This window comes from Sparus aurata, chromosome 5 (assembly GCF_900880675.1).
Source record: "Sparus aurata chromosome 5, fSpaAur1.1, whole genome shotgun sequence".
Classification (NCBI taxonomy): Eukaryota; Metazoa; Chordata; class Actinopteri; order Spariformes; family Sparidae; genus Sparus; species Sparus aurata.
The window spans coordinates 33938493-33959505 of NC_044191.1; the positions used below are offsets into that span (position 1 = coordinate 33938493).

At 42.8% G+C, this 21013-nt stretch overlaps 1 protein-coding gene across 8 annotated transcripts in view; it reads right to left on the reverse strand.

Annotated features, from left to right (window-relative positions):
• Nucleotides 1–21013, reverse strand: part of ppp3cca (protein phosphatase 3, catalytic subunit, gamma isozyme, a) — a 28887-nt gene that overhangs the window by 2678 nt on the left and 5196 nt on the right. For 3 of the 8 annotated variants that reach the window (XM_030416937.1, XM_030416935.1, XM_030416936.1), the window contains exons 2-13: nucleotides 20184–20381; nucleotides 18730–18854; nucleotides 11745–11856; nucleotides 9213–9358; nucleotides 8925–9064; nucleotides 6454–6531; nucleotides 6256–6350; nucleotides 6022–6147; nucleotides 5425–5502; nucleotides 5119–5203; nucleotides 4077–4174; nucleotides 1866–1892 (exon numbers count right to left, since the gene is read on the reverse strand). In XM_030416937.1, coding sequence (XP_030272797.1) covers nucleotides 1866–1892; nucleotides 4077–4174; nucleotides 5119–5203; nucleotides 5425–5502; nucleotides 6022–6147; nucleotides 6256–6350; nucleotides 6454–6531; nucleotides 8925–9064; nucleotides 9213–9358; nucleotides 11745–11856; nucleotides 18730–18854; nucleotides 20184–20381 — 1308 coding nt within the window. Of the gene's footprint in view, nucleotides 1–4; nucleotides 1893–4076; nucleotides 4175–5118; nucleotides 5204–5424; nucleotides 5503–6021; nucleotides 6148–6255; nucleotides 6351–6453; nucleotides 6532–8924; nucleotides 9065–9212; nucleotides 9359–11744; nucleotides 11857–18729; nucleotides 18855–20183; nucleotides 20382–21013 lie in introns of those variants that run through there. The other 5 variants (XM_030416934.1, XM_030416933.1, XM_030416939.1 and 2 more) reach the window with 3 other exon arrangements.

Sequence of the window (21013 nt, forward strand, 5' to 3'; positions counted from 1 at the left end):
AGAGGGGGAATAAGACAACCGAGAGAACAAAGATGAGAAGCTTGAAACTCTTCTCTCTGCCGTAAAGCATTTTTCTTTAGCTTCTCTCATCAGTCTCAAACAAACTGGATTCCATGTGGAATTTCTTTTTCTTTTGCACAAAACACAGTGTCAGCCTAGCACAGTACAGACGACCAGTGAATACAACACATGCACAGCTCAACAACGACTCCTAAGTCTTTTTAAAAAACACCAGTGGGACAAACTACGACAATTAAAAAAACACCTCACACTTTGGAGACTTACGGTAAACGTCCCGATACAGCCGAGGAAACCAGACAGAAAACGTGTGCAGATGAAAAGCAAACTCGTAAGGGGAGCGTTCAAACACACTCTTCAGTCATTTGTGTTAACAGGTTAAACAGAGAATGATGTGAAGGGTTTACAGGTGCCACAAATACTACGTCCTCAAAGGTTCTCTTGCACGACCAGATATCTGTGACGACGCAGCGCTTGTGCTCGTTTGAACCGTTCTGTCAGCGAATGGTTCCCAACCACAGATGTGGATAAAAGTAACGGACATATTGTTTTAACAGTTTGATATGGATTAAAGGAGCACTCCGTAGTTTTGGGGGAAGACATCTTGTTGACCTTAAAGGACAACACAACTTCATACTGTTTAACTTTGTTTATATGTGGCGGACCCTGCCACATTTCTAGCGTTTTGGAACCTTATTTTCCTCTGAGAACAGCTTGGAAAAAAGTTTGTATTATTACCTCGTTAATATTGTAAATATGCCCCTTTAAAGAAATTAAATACAACTGAAATAGTTTAAAGTAAAGACGAAATATATACTGTAACAACACTCACTTTAAAAAAGGTGCAATATGTAAGAATTCTAGTTGAAAACACTTAAATATTAACTGAATTTCTACTGAAGTTAGCATGCTAACCGGCTAGCCCCGGCCCATCCTGGTCCAAAGCTCCGGTGCTGTGCCCTCAGCCTGGGCTGCTAACTGCACGGCTAACTGAGCTAACTAGATAACAGGATTCGCACCTTTAAAATCAGCTGGAATGAAGACATTTGGAGCAGGACGAACCGGGTCTATGAGGGCGTGTTTGAGCGTTTGTGCTCGGGTTGGGAACCACTGCTGTGAGTTACGCTGCCTGAACACACTTCCTCTTCCTCTAGGAAGTCATACTCTCGCTTCTGCTGATGTGATCAGCACCAAATCCAATCGGACTTCATCTTTTAAATAACTGTATTCCATAAAAATGAATGATTCTCGTGGCTGCGGCCCGTTTAACCACTAATTACCAGCATCAGCCAGAAGGGGCAGGCCATGCTGCAACAGCCAAATAGTGTAACAGGATTAAGTTCTGAAAATACCCCGGGCAGGGATGTCCCCGGTCTTATTTTAGCCGGGTCTTAGCAGGCTTTTCTTCTGTGTGGGGAGCCTCACTCTCAACAAAAGCTAATGTCAAGATAACTAGCCCTCCTGTAGCATATTCTTTAGTTTCCTAATGTAAACTGACGGCTGGTGAGAATAATCTTGTCTTTAAATGTCATGCTGTAATTGTTAGTACCTAAAAACATTGTTTGTTTTTGTCATGATCATCTTTTCCTGTCGTATCTATGATTCATTTATTACTTCCTTACCTCCCTACGAATGACGAGTTCTCGATAAACTGCTATTACAGTGATCAAACAGACACTGATGATGCAAGAGCAACCTCCAATAAACTAAAAACAATACAGGAATACAATATTCAGTGATATTTAAAAACTGTGGGGACACTTTAAGGGTGGGGGTTGTGTTTAAAGGGTGAACAACACACACAAAAACAAAAAGACATGAGATTTGAGGCACACAGCCATGCGTACCTTTTGCTTTAGCTGCCTCAACCGTAGCTATGTTAATGGGAGTTGAGGAAGGAGGAAGGGAGGGGGGAGAAAGAGGGAGTCATAAAAAGGCAGCCAGAGACAGCAAATACAACAGTTCATATCAAAGTGTAAAAACCCTGGTGTAATAAACAGATGGCAGAATATAGGCCAACACCCATGGCACGGTCATTATAGATGCAAAACTCACAGCAGCTGTAAAAAAAAAAATAAAAAAAATCATCACAACACGTCAGTTAGTGGGCGGGAGGGAGGGATAGAGAAGAAGAAGAAGAAGAAGAAGCCTGTTGGAGATTTAAGATGGCGTTGGTGTTAAAGGGTCATGAGGACTTAGGTGTGGAGAGCTGAAGGGGGGATTTGGCTGAGCGCTAAGAGTCTAAGACCGGGTCGCAGCGGTGACCAGGCAGGGCGACACACCTGTACACTGGAGTCTGTTCACACACACACAATCCAAAAATATGTTAATAATCGAACAAAATGTAGAAATACTCAGTGGTGAACTTTACATGATTGATATTTCTCCTTTAAAACAAATATCTTAACAGACGTGCAGTTTAAAGAATATTTGAATCATCGAACAGAATCTCTAAATGGAATCTGAGCACATACAACATGTTTTAGAGAACTGGATATGCGTTAAAGATTAATTAGATTAATTTCCCTCTGCGGCAGCACATTTATTATTGGTGACACAAAACATGTCTGATTGTTTTCAGGAAGACTGTTCTGAATCTTTTAAGTCCTCATAGAGGGGTTAATCCAGAATCCAAAGTTAGTCTATCTCAGCCTGGCTGCTAGTTTTTCAAAGTGAGGAGTCAAGAGGGACGCACGAAAATACACAATCGCTTGCCCTCCCTTTTGTTCAAAGAGGCCCAGCTGATCTGAAAGCAGTGGCTCGGGGAGCCGACATGCACAGTGACATTCTCTAAAAAAGGTCACCAACATGTGGTTTCTCCTTCGATTGCTCGGCGCCGCTGTAAGCCTCCAGCGTGGCAAAGCGTGACTCCCAGCGTGTCCTCTGGCAGGTGAGGCCGCGCGCTGACCTTTAGATCAGAGGGTCAGCGGCCACTTCCAGGTGACAGGCCGACACCCCCCCCCGGACCAGCCAGACCGCTGTTTAGCCCGAAAACTTTCGGCTGCGGGGGGGAAGCTCAAGTCAAAGTCTAGCCGGTGCTTCCTGAGGTGGGCTTGCCGTCATTGATCCGGAACACTTGAAAGGGGCCTACAGGGCAGGGAAGCTCGTTCCCCTCAGCTGGATGTCAGAGTAACTTTAAAATATCCAGGGATCATTTAAGGAAAAAGGCAACGCTCAAATGGTCGTATCTCAAGAATTATTTCATGATTGTGATGCCTGTAACTTCCGTGATGTGTTACCAATCAGACAGTGTTGTGGGCGGGACGCTGTGTGAGAGGATGTTGCATCAGAGCCAAAGTAGAAATATCACAGATACAGATAATCGGATTATTATGAATATCGTCCCAGATGATCGTCCAGGGCTGATAATCGATCTCCCCCTAGTTTAAATATCAGAATCCCATGCAAAGCATCCTTTGAACATTATTATAATGTCCTGCTGTTGGTTGAACAGGTAGAATTTTAGTAATAAAGAATCCACAAATGCTGCATCACAGCAGGAAGTATCAGGATACGGTCAGTACAGAAGTTCTGATCTCTGCCTCTCTTGGAATTAGATTTATCTCTGTATTAGCCTCCTGATCACTGATTGGAAATGACAGGAACACTTCCTGCAAATAAAACTGTAGCTGCACTGGAAATAACATTTTTTTAATCTACTTTCGGCAAGTTCACATAAATGATCTTCTGAGGGGCAAGTTGCTCTGACAAGGTAAGACGACAGGAAAGTTGCTCCTACGAAGATTCAACTTTATCATACAGATTATATACTGATATAATTTTCGGTTTATTACGGAGAATTAGACGATAAAATTGTGTTATTTTTTTGCAGCGATCTTGTATCTAATGTGTTCTTTCTGTACTGATGTGCTGGAGGAGCTGTAGATCATGTAACACCACCTCTTGCTATGAAGAAAAAAGAAATAAAGCGGTGCCTCACAGCAAAAACAAACCCACACACGCTTTGTGAGAAGGGGTGAGGAAATTTCCCTCGGGGGGTGTAAACTGTGATAAACGGCAGCTAGCAGGGAAGAAAGAAGGGGTCAAAACACACTTACCGGACTGTAAGGTCTGCTTCCCCCCTGACAACACGCCCAGAGGAAGGGTTCCAGTCGGGGTCAGGCCTTTGAGCGTTAACACATTCTCGCTTTCCTCCCTAGTCCACAAACAAAACACAGGCACACACACACACACACACACACACACACACACACGGATTACATTTCATGAAGCAGGGCGGCAGCACACACACCTGCTGGTTAAGAGACTGTTCGGTAACCAAGAGGTCGTAAGTTCAATCCTGGTGGGATAATTAAACCTGTGCCCACTCACTGTCTTGATAGAGCGACAGACCCGTCGGCTCGATAACGCCTGCGAGCCAAACGGCTAACATGTGTCCTGGTTCTGTAAGTGGGTCAGTGACAACTTGTGTCAATTTTAGCAGCTGAAGAGGCAATATTTCTACGGGTCGCTAACAGTGTGTTCACACACATTTATGCATTTAGAACACAAAGATGTTAGAATATTCGTCCTTTTTTCTCCTCTTTTACGTCCAGAACAAGACTGTTGCATAACTTTTAAAATGTATTCCAAAATATAGACTTGACATTATATTCATCCTACAGAGGAACATGTTCATGCTGTCTGAAATTCTCGTTTTATTTGTTATTATTTGTAAAAAGTACCTTTTAAGCCACTGACCCACATGCACTGGTCTGAAAAAGACGGGCCGCTCCACATCTTACCCTCGTGCGACATCGCAGCAGCAGCAGCATTAATCTGGAATAATGTCTAATGTAATTATACAGTCTAGGTGGATCGTGACTAATCTCATGCCAGCTCATTAATCCAAGCAGGACAACATTGTGTTTTCAAACACAACTTCATTGTGCGCTCGACTGACTCCATTCATTCCACCGACGCTCCTGCCATCGTTCCCGGACCCCGTGGTGCCGTGTGATTCACTCTGGTAATTTGACTGAGCTCATTGTGATCCGTATATATATATACGCACATGTACAGAAGCCTTTTCCAGGTAGAGTGTTACCATGAGAAAGGAAGAGCAACATCAAAGGGAGAGCATGAATGATGGGGTCAGACCTGAGGACGGAGAAAACTCGGGCCATTTTCCCCACAGCACGAATCTTGTTCCGGATGACCTCCTTACGCATCGCCGAAGTTCCACCTGGAACAGAACGTAACGTTAAGATACAGTTTAACACCCTGAGTATTTAATACAGCTGTTTGCATCCTCTGCTACGGATTCTCTTATGATTTACATAAAATAAAACAATATTTTGTATAAACATCCTGTAGGAATTCAGTTTAGATTTTAATGAAACAGCAGGCACAGTCGCTGATTAGTGAGCAGTGTGTTCCAGAGAATCTGTGTCGTCGCAGTTTTACCTTCATATAGGTCGTCTCCCTCCGACATCAGCTCATCGTCGGAGCAAATGTTCAGTACATTCACCAGCATCTCCGTCACTGTGGAGGAGAGAAGCCACGTTAATACCCGAGACTGGATCGCGATAAAGACACTCAGGATAAGTTCAACGTGGTGAACGTCAATCATCCGGATAATCATGAACATCCTTGAAAAAGGTGTCTAGCTCAGAAATGTACAGTCCAGTATGGATGTCCTGGTTTATTTAAAATCGATGCATCCCCCCATAAATATTGAATAACAGGGAGACAATTTATCTATCCTTTCCTGTCCACATGTTTTATTGCCATGTTTGTACAGTAGCCCCGAACCAACTGACCAAACACCAGATTTACAAAAGGGCCTTTTGTGTTTATCACATCGGGAAGGTTGAGACGAGGTGTGTTCAACTCCACCAACTGCACCACCAGATACAAAACACACTTGTCCTAGAATATGTTAGCGTGTAATGTTGTTCATCTCTCTGAGTCTTAGTCTGAAACGTCTACCAGCTGTGTTCTGTATGAGGTAAAGCTGCAGATGAGCCTGTCCACATGTTTCCACTCAAACCACAGACGTACCTTTCTCTCCAACAAAAGGTAAAGACCACGTGAAGACATCCATGAAGTTGGGCAACCAGTAAGGGTGGGGTGAGCAGTTGAACTGTCTGATGTTCATCACGTTGTTCTCATATTTTAATACGGCAGCTAAGGATTGACAGAGGGAAAGAGATTGGGAGGAGAGATTCAAGGACTGGAGGAAAAAAAAAAAATGGAAATACAACAATTGAGAGTGAGATAAGAGGAGACAGAAACCTTTGTTGTTGTAGACGTCTAGGTAATTTGGAGCTGAGAAGATTGTGATTAATGAAGGGAAGCCTGTGGTCTGGCTTTTTCTGTACATCCGATACCTGTCGGGGCCGCAAACAAATGAGCCATCAAAAGGCATTTTAAATTATGATAAAGTAATCTGCTGTAAATTATTTATGTTTCTGTAATTGTCGCCCTACTTACCCTGCATCCTGTGCTTCATGGGCTCTTATTACCGACAGCAAGTTATTATTTACCAAAAAGTCACACACTGCTGAGTAACTGCAAAGAGAAAGAACAGAGAGGAATCTGTTAAAACGCTGAGCGGAGGTCAACGCTTATTCAAACTTAAACCATTAAAAGGAACAGCGTGAGGTCACTGATGATGTCACTGACTGTTGGAAATACTTTCATATTTATTTTCACCATGCCGTGCGGCCTGTGGATCGAGGGCTTTAAGGATGCTGAGGATCCAGAGCCGGGACTCTGCACACGAACAAGGCAGACGAGCTCAGCTAGATGAGGGTACTTGAGGGTTTTAACTGCCTTTCTTTATTTCTTTATTTCTTTCACTGCCCTGCTAATCCATCAGCAGTGCTCAGGAAAAGTAAATGGACAATCAATATTTTATACATGAACATCCGGCCAAGATGAATGCTTTTCTAATATTTATCACTTCAGTGGAGCTCAAACCAGAGCAGGATTCAGTTGAGTCAGCTATCTGAAAATCTCACACGGAGTTTGTGTGTAACCAGGTTCCAACGATTAGCTAGTTTAACTAGTAATTTAATGTGGTAGCATCGTTAAAACTTGTCTTGGTGTGTTAATCAGTTGTGGGAAAACGTTTGTAGCACTGTACATCAAAAGGTAACCGACCATCATCAACATGAAGTGATTGTAGCATCACAAGCTGTAATGTGACATCCAGGAGGCCAAATGATATAATAAAAATACTGTAAATAGTTTATAAATGCGTGTTTTAGTCTTTTTCAAATACTGTGTGCATCTGAGGTGTCTTCATTATAAAATGCATCACGTTGCAGAAGTGGAAGATTCTGCATCCATGCTGAGACGGAGCATAATGGAGAGACTGCAGTCTGTTGATTCAGTTGATTTTCGAGCCTCAGCTGGATAATCACATCGCTCTCATGCTTTGCATTGTGGGCAGACGTGAGGCTAAAGGCCCCCACACACCACCCAGACGTCCAACTGCCTTATCCGACCACTCTCCGACCACTCCGTTGCCTCTTGTCTGACCCGTTCGGCAGAAAAGTTGCATTGAACACACCGCTTCAACGTTCTGCCTACGCCACAGTAGCGTGTACGTTCTGCGCTTGCGCGAGATGCAATAAGCGGTTGGCGCTTGTGTTGTGAGTTGTAAACGAGAACCTTATGCACGCAACTCTCTTTACTTTCGATCAAAACGAAACTTAACTATTTCCGATAAAAAACAGCTGCATACTAAACATGCAGCGAGGCATTACCAAACTTACACAAATTAATTCGTCCTGAACGGACGTAACAACTAGTCTGGTGCCACTACTGCAAAACATGAAAACGGGGAATGACGGAACGGAGTGCATAGAAAAACAAAGCGCACACAGTATTCCGTCCCTCCCACACACCGCGCTGATTCGCCAGCACACCGCCAATCAGAACGGCCATTCAGCTGGCACACAACCAATCAGAGGATCCAATGGCTCAGACGTCCGACGGCCCTCCTCCTCAGACTTCGCATGCTCAGTCGGATCCGACAACGTACGCGCGGCTCCGAAAGCTTCCGACGCAGCTGCACACACCAAACATATGTGTTCCCGACCTCGTCCGAGCCTCTCCAAATGCTTCAGACGTCCAACGGTTGGGCCGGTGTGTTCCTACCTTAATGTTACTTATGTTAGGATATAAAGTCGGAGGCAGGCAGAGATCTGCAGCCACTGATTAAAAACACCAATTATCGGCCTGATCATCGGGCCGATATTCAGCATTTTTCCGATTATTGGCATCAGTGATTTTTCTGTCAGAAAATGAAAAAAATGTGCCAGCTAACTTCCGGTTAAGCACATGGTTAACTTGACTGGGGGTTAAATTATGTGTCATTTTGCAGGCTTGTGATGCTTAACAAGATGCATCCACTAATTTACAGACGCTTCTTCCACAATGTCAGCTTATAGGAAGAAGTCTTTTTGGGCTGCAGCGCATGATGTGACGATGTAAATACATCATCTATAAAAAGGTGAATACTAATTTCCCTCCGTAATTAAGATGCCAAGTTTGCTTCTTGATTATTTCTGAATCTATTTTCATTGAACAGATTCTTGCTGTTTGCATCCCTTAACCTATTTTATAAAAGTTAATGTGTTAACCTATTTTGAACAAGCTGTTTTTATCCGGTAACCTGTTTTGAGAAGGCCTCAATATGTTTGACCTACAAAACAGTGACGCTACATCCTCTGACCTTTTATACTTTATTATCACTTCTCACATACTTTTGTCTTTGTTTGAGATCGACTGACAAAAATCAGTCCACAGTCTGATAAAATGAAACGTTGATACAACTAGAAAACGTGAATGCTCCCTGTTGACCAGCTGAGGCCAAATGCAGATTGCTGGCTGTGAAAAATTTGAACAATGTCCAGAAAATCAGGAGTAATGAAGGCAGCGATTTCATCAAATACCTGAAAAAGTAAGAGCAGCCTCTGACGGAGTTATGGTTGAAGTGTTCAGATGTCTTTTCGCTGCCGTAGTCCTCACCAGGGTCGGCCCAAATCAGGTCACACATTGGCCCAAATGCTGGAGGCTCTTTAAACCTGTCTAACTGTTGAGCACAAGACACAGAAACACATTTAGTCGAGATGATATTCAGTTTTTTCGACTGACTTCTGACATGCAGCAGAGTTTATTTGATCCAATCTTTTATACGACTTCAGTTTTAAGATATGACAGTTCAGCTCAGCATCACTTACTTTCCTTATGTCGTCTAGGCAGTTGATTTCTGGTGAGAGTCCGCCGTGTACACACAGGAACTGCTGGTTGAGCAGGGCGGCGAGGGGAAGGCAGTCAAAGGCCTCCATACAGGCGTCATACACCCGTTCAGAGTACTTAATTTTACCTGCAGCAAACACACAACGACAACGCAAAAATGTGGTTAATGTCTGTAGCTCATCCCACAAAAAAAAAAAAAACCCGGACCAGCACTGAATAGAGCACACAGAGTTCCCTTTATCTGCATCAGATTGTACTCACAGATACCAGCCACCTGAATACACCTGTTTTTATTCATTAATATTGATGCAAAAGAAAAAAAAATCCTCGATATGTCCCTTTATCCGAATCCACACCTGAAGTTAATGGGGTCTATTCTGGGCTGAGACCCATCCTCCATTCAAGTTTCATGGAAATCCACTCAGTGTGTTTTGTGTAATCCTGCTGACGAACCAACAAACAAGCAGAGACAGACGAAAACACAACCTCCTCGGCGGAAAAACAGCCAAAATTCTGTTTTATTTATATTCGATTAGTGAGATTTATTAGAGTTGACGGTGTAGCAGCTCCTCTGCCAGCAGAAGGACTGATGATTGTTTCCAGGCAGTTTCTGCACTGTCACTCGCACAACGCTGCAGGTCAGATTAGGCCAGGAGGAAGTCGAGTCCTTATAGGGCAGGAGCAGCCAGAGCACACCAGGACGGGACGGTGTGGGTGGTGAACACGTCCGTCCTGCAGCGCAAAGTGGGAGCTGCGTTCAACGAATATCAGTTTCCTTGTTTTTGGTTTTTATAATTTTCTGTAGTTGCATTTGGTTGTTTCTTTTCTGGACAAAGTGAAGTAGTAGGTGTGAAAAGGCGCCGGGATCTGTTGTTATTGTTGTTGTTGTTGAGATGTTCACTGTCGTATCATTCCACTGCTAAATCACATCTTTTGTGGAAAAATTGCAACATTCGTGCAACTTACGTGACCAGATTTTTAGATTATAAATATGAAAGTTTCAAAGCAAACTCAATGTGACTCAAACAACCTCTGCAGGGTTCAGCAGTGCCACACAGAATGCAATTTAATAGCTTTTTCATGATTACACTGTCCAATGTAGGGCAATACGATGGAAAATAAGCGGGGACGATTTAGCATGAGATGTTTTTTATCCGACTCTATTTTCCCTGCAGTAAATAACAATAGCTCCTAAATATATAATCACATAATTAATGTGAGCTGGACTTGGATATGAGTCATCACATGGATGGAGTAACACATCAAGATGATTAAATTCTTGTTAACACATAAAAACTGAAACAGGACAGCCAAAAGTCTCTCTTAGCATCCTGATGGCTTTAACCATCATATGAATGAAATCTGCTTTAACACTGTAGAACAACGAGGAAATGCTGGTAATCAATACTGATTGGAGTGAGGTGACTTTAAGGGACTTTTTGCTCTAAAACCAACTTGAGGAACCACCTGTACTGAGACGGGTCAAGGTTAGAGGAGCAGTGATTCCACTTCTCTGTTGGTACAACAATATCTAAATCACACTCACACACACTCAGTCAGCAGGTCTGTTAGACTCTTCTTTTCTCTTAAATCATGTTATTTTGCTGCAGTATTTAACACAAAAAGTAATTTAGCCAACAGCTCACTGACAGGGAAGCCCTACAAACAAGTGAAGTTCATAATTCATCTGAGAGTTGATGATTTTCTCTTTTCCCTTCCTGCTCATTTCGTTCACACACACAATCGTGACTGCTTTCAGATTTAATTTGGTAATGTAACACCCCTCCCCCACCTTCTAAACCACTGAAAGGTGGCAGTGCGTAATGACACACTTTTTGTTTGTGTGTGTGTATAGCCGAGGTGGTATGTGGGTGGAAGTGTGTGTGTATGTGAGGGGGGGGGTCTATTTGCAGCTGGCAAGATTTTCTTCTCTGTCTGCCAAAGTGTCTTTACTAATGCCTCCACACCTGCTTCACACACACACACACACACAGAGATTCACATACTTAAGTGTCACAGACTGAAAATCATTGTGTGTGTGTGTGTGTGTGTGTGTGTGTGTGTGTCTGAAGAGCATCAGCAGCATGCCTGGCTGCTCTCCATGCTCCAGCAGTTCATCGCCTGCAACATGAAAAGGAAAAGGCTTCATCTCCTCCGCAGAGTGTGTACCGCTGATGAACTGCCACTTCTTGTGACAGGACTTCCTGATCCCACAGACACTTTCTGACAAACACGTCCTACTTAACGGAGGCTAGTCCTTGTATGAAACGGGAGTCTGTCACCTTACACACACTTCTTCTTAATCCTTCCCCCCAAATTATGGACTTTTTTAATACTTCTCTTGCTCCTTGCGTGTGTGTAGACATGAAACCGGTGACACACCAGACCCTTATATCCAGGCTTTGTCTGAAAAACCTGAAACCAGACTGACACAGTCCGCTGTCAAGTGGTGCAGCGAGTGTAGGAGCACATTAGACTGGCCTTCATATGGCTGAGAGATGCGCTGCACTTACATTCCTGTTTGAAGGTGAAGTACTCTGTGAGGTGCCGGCACTCGTGGTTCCCACGCAGGAGGAAGAGTGTGGTGGGGTGGTTGATCTTGAGCGACCAGAGGTAGAGAACACACTGGGAGGACAGAGTGAGAGAGAGAGTGTAAGATGAGGGGAGGAGCAGGAAAAGTCAAAGGTGTGCATAGACCTTGAAAGTACGAGCTCTGAAAGTGCTTGTGTAATAATTGGTTTTCAGCTTCCAGAGATTTACTCCTATATTCCCCCGTAAAGAATGTGACCAAGCCTTTCTCATTTACCTCCTGGTTTACATGTAATTCTATAAAATATGCACAATATGTTAATTCAATTCCTCTGAGCCCAAGGTGATGTCTTTAAAGGTGTGTGTACGATGTAGTGGCGTCTAGCAGACGACTGACAGACATCCCCACTTCTCTATAGTGGCCGCTAAAATGTGATAAACACTAAAGGCCCTCTCTCGATTGGCCAATTCCAATTTCAGACAGTCTAACCGGCTGATTCCAATACAGTTTCTATCAAAGGACTATAACTGACAGCAAGCACAACATGTTTTGTAACCGTTCTGTCTTGACCCCTCTCCTCGGGCAGCCGACGAGACAATAAAAGCGTAATAAAATGCAGTAAAGTCTCTCACATGGAGCTGACGTGAAACAAGCGCACATTAATTAGGTAATCAACATAAAATATTTAGTTTCTTTCTTTCAGTTCAGGCTGGCGGTCCCATTGAGGGGGCAGGCGGCATGTGTGTGTGTAAATTCGACCCGTAAAGGAATCTGATATCTCTGACACTGATTGGCCGCTCACTGGTCACGGCCAATCAACCCGTCTGAGGCCGATCAATGAGGACATCTCTACCCTGAAGTCAGTGTTTGTTGCTTCTCAACATGTAGATATAAAAGGATCATTTCAAAGGTAATGAAAATGCAACAATTCTTAGTTTCACCTGAGCCAATACATGTCTTGTTTTCTCCAACCAACAGTCCAAAACCCCAAAATATTCAGTTTACAATGACGTTAAACTGAGAAAAGCACCGAATGCTCACATTAAAGGTGCACTACGTAGTTTTGGGGAAGAAATTTTAATCAGACGAGAGTGATCTTCATTTTTCTTCCGCTTTAACAAACTAAATAATCAATGTCTAATTGGTTTTCATGACTGAATAAACTGAACAAACAAACTGACCTTAAAGGACAACACAGTTTATCCTGTTTTACTTTGTTTATTTGTGGCGGACCCTGCCACCTTTCTAGCTTCAAACACTCTCCTCTGAGAGCAGAAAAGTGAAGTGAAAACAAAACCAGAGAGCGACTGGAGTTTTATTTGCATGAAAAAGCGACAGAAATGATGTATGACGATGAATCGACTTACCCACGATCAACTTATCGATTCAGCTCTGATCACACACTCGCTGATCTCCAGTTTGTCTAACGGTCTACTGGCTGTTGCAGCTCATAAGAGACAAGAATGTGGACAGGTGGAGTGAAAACTGACTCATGAGTTGTGGTTAAGCACACAGAGTCCAGCACAGCCATCTGCAGCAGAACTACCAAAGAGCAGGAGTCTTTTCCGAAGGTGTTACTGGACTCGAAACTCTGCCTCACACACACACACACGTTGTTTTAAGGGCTGCAATGATCCCACTAGTTTGAAAAGACTTCAGTTAAATTCACTTAACTCCCACACACCATCTTTGCTTTATTTGTCCGTGTTTCAGTCTGTCAGTGACCTTGATAAAGACGAGCGAGCTTAACTGCCACTTGTGCCTTTATATCGCAGCGACGGCCCCACAGAACCGTTAATAGATGGAACCAGATGAATTCCATCTGATTTCCTACGGCGTGCCACAGGAAGATGTGTTTGTCCTTCACAAACACATCTCATCTCATCTGAGGAGCAACACGACAGGATGCTTTCTCAGTCGCCATATTAGGTTCAATAAAAAAACAGAACAGACACCATCACAAAGCAGATGCTGCCTCCCCAGCCCACACTTTTAAAATGCACCAACCGCAGCCTGCTATTAAGTCGCTGGAACAAGATGCCGAGGTAACCAGAGTCAGCAGGTGTGTGTTCACATTACTGATAATGTAGAAAAAAGAAAGCGTGGGGGGGAAGCCAGGACTCCCTTCTGTTATTCACTCCCATTGTCAGGAGCAGAAGTGAACTGAGAAGTGTAGGTAAATGTACAGAGGGAGCTGTCGGGGTGACTTGATCTCTCGTGTGCGGAGGCGGAGAAGGAGACATGGCTCGGAGTGACTAGAAGCTGATATGGGTTTTAATGAGAGCCCTCTGCTCTCTTTGAGCCGGGCCACTCTGTGTGGCACCTCCTCTCCAGGCTGCGACACAAAGGAAACGGCACAAAGCTTTTGTGTGGCAGACATGAGCGCTGGCTACCTTCACCTCAGAGCCAGACACACACACACACACACACACACACACACACAGAGATAGATGTACACACTCTTGCCTGGTGTGTATGGGGCCGAGGCTGCTGCGAGGAGAGCTAGTCCGTAGACATACTCTCTTGGATCAAAGAGAATTTACTAAGTAGATAAAGAAGAGCTTAGAGAATGAAATGGATTGCTCAGACGGACTGAATTTAGACTTTGGCAAATTGCTGTCCTGCAAAAGGTAATACGCTCCTTCAAGAGGCTACAGTGAGTCTTATGTGTTACCAAGGCAACCACATCCTGATATCCATTTTTCCCTATGTCTGTCCTACGTGTTACTGAAGGGAGCTCTGTGGCCTTCCTTTAAAATGCAGCGAATTTTCAGCCCCGTTAGTGCGAGTAAAAATAGCAGGAATCGGAGGCTTTTAGGGCTCAGCTGGTTTGTTTTCTGGTGACTTTACAACAGCAAATCAGGCCGACTGCTTCCTCTCGCGTGCAGAAAGATCTACGCATAGATTCCTCACACAAAAAAAATATTTAGGTTCTCTGATTCCAGCTTCTTAAATGTGAATATTTACTGGTTTCTGTTCTTCTATGACAGTAAACTAAAATATTATTAGGTTGTGAACAATACAAGAAATCTGGGCATGTCGTCTTGGAAAACACTGATCGACAGTTATAGACCAAACAATTAACAGATTAATCTAGAAAATAATGGACAAATGAATCAACAATGAAAATAATTGTTAGCTGCAGAAGTACTTTCTTCTCTCTAAGAAAAAAATGGCAATACAGTAATATAATTATATTTAGCTTTAACAGAGTAATATAGCGCGATACTAATAATATTTCAGTTATATATTACTGCAGTTTTGTTGAGATTAAAGGAGAACTTCGGTCGAGTGTTCCGGTAGCTAGACCAAACTAGCATATCCATCGAGTGTGCACTTAACAGGCTTAACAGGCTATTGTAAGGCTCATGGCTCGTGACAGGCTGTAACATGGACATGTACATTATGAACAGAAACACGAAAATGCTGGATTATGTTTCCGTCTCCGCCAGTGAGGGAGTAAGTGCACGCTCGACGGATTGACTAGTTTGGTCTAGCTACCGGAAGACACGGATGTCAACAAACAGGTAAGTAGCTGCTTGCACAAACACACTGTTTTAACTACTTTTTTATTCAGTTTGAGTCATACACGCTACAGTGCTGTGTGCTAAGGTGTCTGCTGATGTTGCATAACTTTTGGTGTGAGATGTGGAGCATGTTAAGACGCTTAAAACACAGTGTAAAGTTCTGACCCCATGCTGTTAGCTGTCAATGCTAAGTCTCCGTTCACGGAGCTCTGTAATGGTTTGACCAAATGTGTTCGTGTCTTCGGTACTGGCAAGTCAAGGGTAGCTTGAGCAATGAAGCTGCATGTTTAAATCGACCGAAGTTCTCCTTTAACTAAAAAGGTAGTGTGATAAGTAATATAGTACTCTCGGCAGACATTAACCCCTTAAGGAACACCGTTCCAACATAGGAACACCCTTCACTAAACGAACACCCTTCGTAAAAACTAATAGTCTTTTTGCTAATAGTTTTAAGCATCAGATCTTAACAGTACATACTCTGTACTGTTGGAAAGCTGAGACTGTCGTGATTATTTTAAGCCCAAACACAAAGGAAAAAAGTTATTTCCAGACCATGTAACAGCCTTCTAAACTCACCATGACACAACATTAGAAAGAGCCCTCTACCGCAAGAAGCAAGAATGCCTACATACCTTCAGAGTGTTCCCTTTTTCCACAGCTACGTCATGCCACAATTATTTTTTCATAGTTCGCCAAGAGTCCATAGAATGGGAATATCCATGTCATTTTACCCAAAACTAGCTACAAGTGTGGAACAAGCAAGAAACCCCAGAGTCTTAGCTTTCATTTGAGACCAAGATTATGTTTCTAGGTAAAGGGGTTCTCAAGTTAAAAACCCAAGCAAAATGCACAGACATGCCTTTAGAACATTTTTTTGTGAAAAATCAATTTTTTTGTCTTTTGACTTCAAATTTTGAGTGTAGCAAGCTGAGACCTGTGGCTATGGCCTAATTGTGTCTGCTGTGTCAATAGACATACCCCAACCCTTATATCTTAGTCAGTTTATTGACATTTGAATTGGACGGAAACCAAAACCTGTGATCCAAACTATGTGGGAGCTGTCATGCTTTTAATTTCGGTATGTCGTTTTGGAAAAAGAACCTTAAAATGGGGGCGTTCACTAAGAGGTTAATATCTTTTAATGTCACTTTTCACTTTAAAATGAAAATAACTAGTAGTATGTTATAAATTAAATTGAATGCAACTCTCCCGACACTGTACATCACTTTTGTTATATACTGTGTATATGAGTTGCATACATTCTTTATTTTTGCATTTTTATAAATTGATTTTTTCTAAAAGAGAAATGAAATAAAAAAAAGAGGTTATAACACCACAACAGGGTACAACTTTGCTGCCATGTGCACACTACAGCGGTGTGTGTGTGTGTGGGTGTGGGTGTGTGTTTGCCGTATACACATCATAACATGACCCAGTGTTGACAGCAGTTTGTGCACTCTAGACGCTCCTCTCTGATCACACCCGTGCTTCAACTGCGGTGCGTCGAGGAGCTCTGGAGTGACACTGATAAGCGCCGTGGCTCAGTCAAGCTGAACTGTTTTTTTCAAGTGGAGAAGAGGTGAGAAACCTCTGCGGAGAGTTCAAATGTTACTCTTCTATAGAAACACATGTGGGATATAATCCCAGAGGCAGTTGTTGAGGTCTTTGGTGGACAGAAGTCCCTAAAATCGGCCTCATCCTATCATCCCCTATGCTGTTTCAGTCTGCTCCTTTCATCTGTGACATTTCACCCGCCTCTGTGTTCTACCCAGCACCCATCAAAATCCCCCCACGGGGTGGTCGAAATTTAACATACTGCCTTGTTCACTCTTACATCCAGCCCACTACACAGCATCCCTCTGAAAAACTCTTTATACTCTACTTCTACTTCGCAACAAAGTCATGAATAATCAACTGAACAACTTGATTTAGCTCAGGGCTCCAGGGTAAGACTATTTTGGTCGCATATACATCCAAAAATCTATCAAGAACAACTTGGACGCACTAGTTTGTCTGGAGCCATGTTTCAAAATATCAGAACCTGGTGCAGAACTTACCCACAATGCAACATGATTTGTATGGTCAGAGATTGGGGTGTATTATGTTAGTTTGTACGATTTCACACAGCTCCCTCTGGAGCCACAAAACACTTTATAAAACTTTTTTTTCTTATACAGTCGCTCTCCTAAAGGCCTGTTAACAGACGTGTATGAATAAAAAATCCGTGGAGTTGTCCTTTAAAATACAGAACCTGTCCTGCACTGTGGTGTACACCAGCTGTGAAGTACTTTGAGTCCTTTGACATGTGTTGAAGCATCAGAGTCATTACTGACAGATATTACTGCGATAAAGAGGAAATGAAAGTCTTTCTTGAGGTTCACACTACTCCCACAGATTAACTCATCTAGATCTGAGATTATTGTTTATCATCTGGCACAATTTCAAACAGAAGAGGATCACACAGCACAAGTGTTTTTTGTGGACGCTTTGATATCTTCTTCCTTCACCCATGAAGCTTCCATGAATCACAGATTACTACAGCTGCCACCCTCCGGCCCTCATTAAGGCTTCTGCAGTTTCACTTTGTTCAACCAGTCTGCAGCTCTCCATTTCAACACTCTCTTATTTTTAACCGTTCTAATAAGCGTGTATGAACTGTGCCCTTTGAAGTTGTCACTGAAATGGAATTTCACCCAGCAGAATCCCATTTGGTCAAGAAGCGCTGAGGTAAGATCTCGAGAGCAGCACTGCACTCGTAAGTGTTCGGAGTCGGCCTGAGTTGAAGTTTAGGTTCCACTTTTATTACAACTCCTTTTATTCTGAATTGCACGGCACACTACACCGGGATACGAGCAGCAGAGCATCAGAAGCCAACAACACACTCGAGAGCTCAGGTTACAATGTGATCGGACTCTATGAAAGAGGAACAGTGTACACCTGGAGCTGAGACATCTGAAGGCATCGTAATAACCCATCACACACCAACACACTGAAACATATCACACTGTTCGATGCACAATGTTTGTCCTGATATTTAACCAACATTTAAATACACTGACAGTTGGAATGAGTGTCACTTATCTTTATAAACAAAAGAAATGGAAAATCTGCATTTAAATGGAATATTGTGCATTATTGCATCCTTATTTTACAGCTCACCCAACAAATAACCGTATGAATCGGGTCTTCTGTCACTTAACTACATTTTAACCGTGACTGAAGCGTTTACTAATGGATCCTCGTTCAACACGTACTTCAAATGATCTGTAAACCAAGCGTTAACACCTAGTCTGTGTTTGTGTTACTGTGTAATGTATTCACTGAGAACAAAATTCAAACTGTTTGCTGCCATCTTCACACTACACGCCAAGTTTCTTTTTGTTATTTACCTGAAAAATAAATAATCACAAATGGATTAACTGTGAAGAAACAGCAACTCACCTCAATACTGAAGTATCCTCGATCTACGTAGTCACCGAGGAAGAGATACCGTGTGTTGCTGGGTGATCCCCCGACTTCAAACAGCTTCATAAGGTCAAAGAATTGGCCGTGTACGTCACCACATACTGTCGGAAGACAAACACAGTGCGGTTAATTGCTCGTGCATCAAAACGTTGTTTGTCAGTCTGGATATACAAGGTGTTGCTCTTACTTACAAGTAAATTAAAAAAGCCTCCGTATTTATTGAACTAGCATCTTCAAAGTGTTCTGTGCATTAACAAGCTTTCTGTTCAGTTGTTGGCCAGATATAATTTTTCTTCTCAAAGTAGGATTTCGTTCATTAAGACGACAAAAATCTAAAGAGGAGGGTTGTAACAGCACAATGAGCCTTTTAGGAATAAAAATCTTTTTTTTTTGGCTGATAAAAAGGAATTTATTACAGACATGAAACTTAATATAAACCTGAAATATTTTAACATTAACACAGTAGAATGTTATACTGAACATAAGCACATTATACATCAAACTTGTATATTGTTGTATATATGATGTGTTTACTTTTGTTGACGGTTCATGTCAGTAACATACTGACATTGGCAGCAGGAATAATAGCGACGGTACTAGTTTTTAGGTCATTTAATCGTGGTAGAAGAGGGAGGACTTTTGGTGCAATTGACGTGATTATTGATTAGTTCTATCAGCAATTTATTTTACCAGGGTTTAGACATACAGAAAATAAGAAATACAAGCTGTACTTCAGATGACGACAGCAGAGAGAGAGATGATGGTGACGTGTTCTCAAACTACAAAATACAAGGAATGTTTTCATGTCCGATCTCTCTCGTCCATGTGAGCTACGTTGTGCTAAATGACTATCGATATGTTGACGGAAGCTGACAAGTAACAGAAATGCAGCAGCTCAGTGAGTTATGCCTCATTTATATAACGTTATTTATCTTAAGAGCTGGTTGGATCTGAGGGTGCAGAGTTTGTGCCGTGCAAAGGTCGGCCAACAGGAAGCAGATATTTTTTGAAAGCTGACTGATGACAGAGTTGACTCTGACAGCTTGTAAGGCCCTCGGATCTGGCGCAGTATTGGGTATACACCAGCTGCCAGCATACAGAAACAGTGCTGCAATGGAATAATGCCACGGCTGGTACTGTGTTTACTCTTTGTTCACAATGCTATTTATGCTTCCTTGGAATGATTAATGTCATCTGCATTCCATTGCTACTCTTTCTAACTACTTAAACACAGTCCCACAAGAATTGCAGTGAGCCATCGTGCACCTGAGATCTCATGCGGACATTTATGTTTTGGTCACAGGTCAGGGTCATCTACAAAACAGCTTGTACTGACAGTGATACAGTCTTCCTCTTTGCTACCAAGTGGAAACCCACAGTGGAAATGAATGAGATGTCCGAGCTGGCCTAAAACATCAGAAAGCCCCTACCTGTTATAGGCGCCTCCACTTCCAGCATGCACTTCTCTTGGCGGAGGATGTTGGCCCCATCATTGATGATCCTTAGAGCCACCTCCTCTTCCACCCTGCCCTCTTTGACGAGGTGGTTGCGGAGCAGCTCGGCGTTGGGCTTGCCATCTTCAAAAAGCTCTTTCACAGTCAGTTTATGTTGTGGAGGATATGGCACAGCTGTCAAAGGAAAAAAAAGCAACATCATCTATTAGAATAAACAAGTTTCACTGGCTTTTTTGAGCTTTTACACGGGTTTAGTTTGTAAATAGCTTGTTCAAATTGAAAATGTATGCATGAGACAATTGATGAAGTGCATCTGTAGCAGAAAAACATGCATTTTCACAAGGCAAGAAGAAGATGTGACCCCTGAAAGAATCATGGAGCAGCAGAAACGTCCTAAAGCTCAGACTGCATTTGCTTAAACTGTAATCAAGAGAGGTGACATTAGCATCAACTGAGCCAAGATGAAGTTATTGGCGCAGGAGGAGGGACGCGCACACCTACATGATAATGGCATGCAATCGAGAGCTGTGCGAGACAGGCGGCAAGAAGCCCTGCACCTGACCTGAACCACCCTCCGTCAGCAATCAGCTCCACACCACCTACACAACCCTTTTACTGTCATAACAAAAGGTCACTGCTTTCGAGGCTGAAACCCGAGAGCTTCACGATCAAAACAGTCGGTGTGCAACATCGAAAAACTGCAAAGTGTATCACTGTCAAATAGAGAATCCAGCAGTAAACCAGCAGGGCTGCAACTAATGATCATCTCCAGTATTGATTAATCTGCCAGTTATTTTCATGATTGA